The sequence below is a fragment of the Gekko japonicus genome, unplaced genomic scaffold, assembly GCF_001447785.1.
Source record: "Gekko japonicus isolate JY-2015 unplaced genomic scaffold, Gekko_japonicus_V1.1 scaffold4879, whole genome shotgun sequence".
NCBI lineage: Eukaryota > Metazoa > Chordata > Lepidosauria > Squamata > Gekkonidae > Gekko > Gekko japonicus.
Genome location: NW_015165404.1, coordinates 1 through 4831, shown reverse-complemented (window position 1 = coordinate 4831; position 4831 = coordinate 1). Strand labels below are relative to the sequence as shown.

Genomic DNA, 4831 nt, shown 5'->3' with positions numbered 1-4831 from the left:
TTAAAGTATTGTAATTATACGCAGGGATCGTTTCGTAGAAAAAGAGCTAGGGGAACTCATTAGCATAACTCATTAGCATATGCCACACCCCCTGACATCACCGGAAGTGTGTCATAAGGCCACACCCCCTGACATCACCGGACGTGTGTAATGAGGCCACACACCCCGCCCCCAACGGTCCTGGCCGCCGCCGCCGGCCTTGCAGCTCCACTGCCGAGCCCGACCTGCAAGGCCGGCGGGAGTGCAAGGAAGCCCCGCAAAGGCCCTCCCTGGCCCCAGGCAGGCAGGGGTGGGGAGAGGCAGGGAGGAAGCAACTTACCCTCCCTCTTCTCCTGCCTCCTCCTGGCTGAATGAGGGCCGGAAGCAGGGGGTGGGGCTTTGTCATGTGCCCCCCCCGTACATCACCCGGGGGAACTGCGATCCCCCGCGATCCCCCCCGAAATGACCTCTGATTATATGTCATAAAAAGTTAATAAAATGTTTATAAAAGAAAAGAAGAAGGATCCTTGCACCGGAAGAAACTGGTCACTGCTTACAGGTCAGATCTGTATGGTCCACTCCATTCTCTTAGTAACTAATAATCCCTGGAATGCATTGATAACTCACCAATCAGGGTGGAAGACCCTGAGACGCAAAACAGCTGGGATGTATCCGCTGTAGCTACCAATTACATAACGTTCTCTCCATTATCCTCTGCCTGGTACCAAAGGAGCTCCAGGCAATGCACACGGCTTGCTCTCATCTCCGTCTTATCCTCACAAACCCCCTTTGAGGTAGGCTAGGCTCAGCGAGAGAGGCAGACAAACTAGCTCAAGGTCATCCAATGAGCTTTTACCGCTGAACTTTTAATTTTATTTATTTACATTATTTACTGTGGTCTACACTGCTTGTATAGCTTACTGTGCAAGACCAGCCAGAAAGAACCAAAGCAGGGCACAAGTATTATTAATTTTATTTATTTACATTATTTATGGTGGTCTATACTGCTTGTAGGGGTGCGGTGGCTCAAGTGGTTAAGACGCTGAACTGCCGACCGGAAGGTCGGCAGTTCGAGACCCGAGTGTGCCGCATGACGGAGTGAGTGCCCGTCTCTGGCCCCAGCTCCTGCCAACCTAGCAGTTCAAAAGCAAGAAATTGCAAGTAGATAAATAGGTACCGCTTCGGTGGGAAGGTAACAGCGTTCCGTGTGCCTCGGCATCTAGTCATGCCGGCCACATGACCACGGAAATCTCTTTGGACAGCGCTGGCTCTTCAGCTTGGAAACGGAGATGAGCATTGCATCCCTAGAGTTGGACTCGACTGGCTTTCGAGCGAGGGAAACCTTTACCTTTACCGCTTGTATAGCTTACTGTAAAGCAGGATCCTATTATGTCATTTTTGCATCACTTAATGTGTTATTATGAATACTTACGGCCTGCTTTGATTCTTTCTGGCTGGTCTCGGACTTCGACCGTCCCAATGCATTGAATGTCCCATTTTGTCGACTCTACTGACTCATAGATAACCTGCCTTGAGTCCCAGTGACCCATGTGGACTATGAATAACGAAGATTTGAATCTGGGTTTCCCCCGATTCTTATACAGGATCTCTTTTCCCACAGCGGCCAAATCGATGTCTTTGCAAGGCCTACAAGCATGCTATGAAGGCCAACAACCCCTCCCCCCGTTTCAGCTGGCATTTACAGGTAGCTGCTGTTTAGCCATCACGTCTAATAGTCACAAATGCAGCAATCCTCCATAACGGCTTGTCATGATCTGGGCTGTGCAAGTAAAAGGCCTAGCAGGCCCAGGAAGCCTGACTAGCAGTGGGAGGCCAGGCCTACAACTCCCAGAAGTCCCTGAGAGGTTTTGCTGCCAATTTAAGCCAATCACAGGGGAAGGGGACTTCTAATAAAAAGAGCTGGCACAGAAGAAGAGCTGTTCTTTCTTCCAAGAGAGCAGGGCCAGAGGGAAGGCTGCTGCTAGGAGAGACCCTCACCCTGAGAGGAAGGGTGAGTAGACTCAGGCCCAACCTGAGACAGTGGACGAGGGACGGTGAGTCTAGTCGCGTTAGGGCATTTGGTTTCTTTTCCCTTCACCCACTTATCGTTGTTGTTCTTGCACCTTGTCGTTTCCCATATTTGACTGACCTCCTGTAAAAATAAACCTTTTATTTGTTGTTTACTCTGCCTGGTCCTCACGCCTATCATTCGGCCAAATAAGGGAGGTCTGAAGGTCTTGGGAGGGTGCTCTGGGCCTTCTCAAGGGATCCTAAGACCAGACTGGTGGCAGCGTCAGGTGCCACCCCACCTGAGCCGTGACACTGCTATTATGAAAAAGTTTTTTTTAAAGGATACTTTAAAAAGAAGAAGAAGAAGAAGAAGAAGAAGAAGAAGAAGAGGAGGAGGAGGAGATTGGATGTATATCCACTACCCGAAGGTGTCTCAGAGCGGCTGACAAACTCCTTTCCCTTCCCCCTCCCCACAACAGACACCCTGGGAGGTAGGTGGGGCTGAGAGAGCTCTTGACAGAAACTGCTCTTTTTTCAAGAACAGTTCTTATCAGAACTATGACTTGCCCAAGGTCATCCAGCCAGGTGCAAGTGGAGGAGTGGGGACTCAAACCCGGTTCTCCCGGATTAGAGTCTGCGCACTTGACCGCGACACCAAACTGGCTCTCTTTTGGACAGCTGACTGGTTTTATGATTTAAGTGCACGGTTGCAAATGGCTAATTAACAAAACAAACGGGAAAGCGCTGTTCCCAAAGTGCATCTGGTATATAAAGGGAGGGCAGACCCTGAAAAGAATGAGACGCTGATATGTCTGTGCTTTCCCAATCGACACTCTCGGGAAAGATAAAAGATTTTAAAATTTGTGTTTTTTCAACCCAGGACATTAATCGATGATGGAGATTTTGGTAGATTCTCTAGAAGTTTAGTAAGTTCCAGATGGTTGTATTTTAAAACATTAGGGTCAGTATATATCAATGCTATTAATAATTGTTATAGTTAATGGTTTAAATGGTCTATCTTGGTTTGATTCAAGGTTTATTCTTCATTAAGTATATTGTATCTGTTTCATTCACGTAAAGTGCATCACTGTTTATATGTTTTAAAGTTAAAAGTTATAATTTTTTTTTAAAAAAACCTCTCCGCAGCGCCAAAACTTTCTCGCCCATCGCGCACAGCTCCCAAGCAACCCTCTTAAAGACAGCAAAAGGGTACCCATTAAGGAAACCACGTTACTGGCTGCATTTATTCTGTGTCTCATAATTCTAGGAAGGAGAAAAAGAGTGTGCCGGGGTGGGCACTGTGCCTCCTAAGCGCCACAGTGTTGTGAGCAAAAACTCTACCGCGTGAGCAAAAAAAAGCTAGTGGCATTACAACTGTGAGCAAGTCTACATTTGACTTTTGCGTAAATTACTTTTTGGAGGATTATTTCCATAACTTTGTAAAGATCTCAGAATGAATTCTTTTGAATTATATTTGAACTGTGTTTTTAAAAAGGGATTTAAGCATTATAGGAGAAAACAGAATCAAGCCAAATGTCACCCACCCCCTTTCCCACTGTATAGCCAGTGGCAGGGCCCTTCTTCTGAGCATCTTAAATCCATTATATCAAAGCACAGGCTCTGGTATAAGTTTTCTAGTATTCTAGTATTTGAAATAATGGCATGGAATATCATGTGAAGACACTATGAATAGTAGATTTTCAAGTGAGACTACCACGGTACACTGCCTTATAATAATGTTCATTTAATAGAAATAGCTGTATAACATTTCAACATATGTTTAACTGCATTGCATTGCATAAACCTCTTATGTCATTCTGTAAGGTGCTTCACTATGTTCGGATGAAGCTGTGAATGAAACGAAGATCAACTCCGGGGAGTTTCGTCAACCCACTTTCCCCATGTACTTTTGAACCCACTTTTCCCTTGTGTTTTGGGTGTACATATGAAAGACAGAATATGTAACAGTGTGGATGTGCCATTAACTATTATAAAATAACACTGTTAAATACAGTGGAGAAATTGTATTTCATTTCATCCTAAGCGCTGTCAGCCTGTTTTCTGGTTTACTAGTTGTCTTGGGCTGTTACCATTTATATACCTGTTATAAGTTAGGCACAGTTCACACATCAAACAAAAGCAGGAAGTAGAACTGATGGCACAACTAGAGGCACAGGACCACATTTTGAAAGTAAGAATATAAGAGCAGCCCTGCTGGATCAGACCAGTGGTCCCCCTAGTCCAGCATCCTGTCTCACACAGGGGCCAATCAGTTCCTCTGGAGGGCCAACAACAGGGCAGAGAGGCCGAGGCCTTCATAAGAACATCAGAAGAGCCCTGCTGGATCAGACCAGTGGTCCCTCTAGTCCAGCATCCTGTCTGACACAGGGGCCAACCATGATCTCCTTGGGGTATGTGTGTGTGTGAAGGGTAGGACCGAGTATGTACAGGCGGGTCCCCCCGTGCCCGGATACCTGATGTCTTCGTCAGTCACCATGAAGGCTTTGCAGAGGGGCTGCGAGGTGTTCAGCCAGACGCCGGGGTTCTTCTCGACGGCGGCGGAGAGCTGCCCCGTGATGGGCATTGTGCTGGTGTGGAGGGCGCTGGCGATGGCTGAGAGGAGGGTCTCATCGGTGCAGCCGGGCCCCACGCCTAAGGAAAAAGAGAGACAGATCAGCAAGCCTCCTTTCCATACCCTCCCTGCCAACAATCCCAGGTATCTGCTGGCTTTCACTTAATGGCTTCCCTGGAAGCCACGGAGGCAACTATTCTCTATGACACATTAGGCATTCGCTAGAATGGTTTTGCTTTGACCTCCATAAAGGTAAAGGTTCCCTTGCTC

At 47.1% G+C, this 4831-nt stretch overlaps 1 protein-coding gene across 1 annotated transcript in view; it reads right to left on the bottom strand.

Moving 5' to 3' along the window:
• The window catches only part of LOC107109954 (methyl-CpG-binding domain protein 3-like), a gene marked incomplete at its 5' end in the record, with an annotated part of 12571 nt that extends 7930 nt beyond the window's left edge, over positions 1–4641 (bottom strand). The window contains one exon of the mRNA XM_015410663.1: positions 4464–4641. Within this exon, the coding sequence (XP_015266149.1) occupies positions 4464–4641 (178 nt within the window). The remainder of the gene's footprint in view (positions 1–4463) is intronic.
• Positions 4642–4831: the final 190 nt, after the last annotated feature.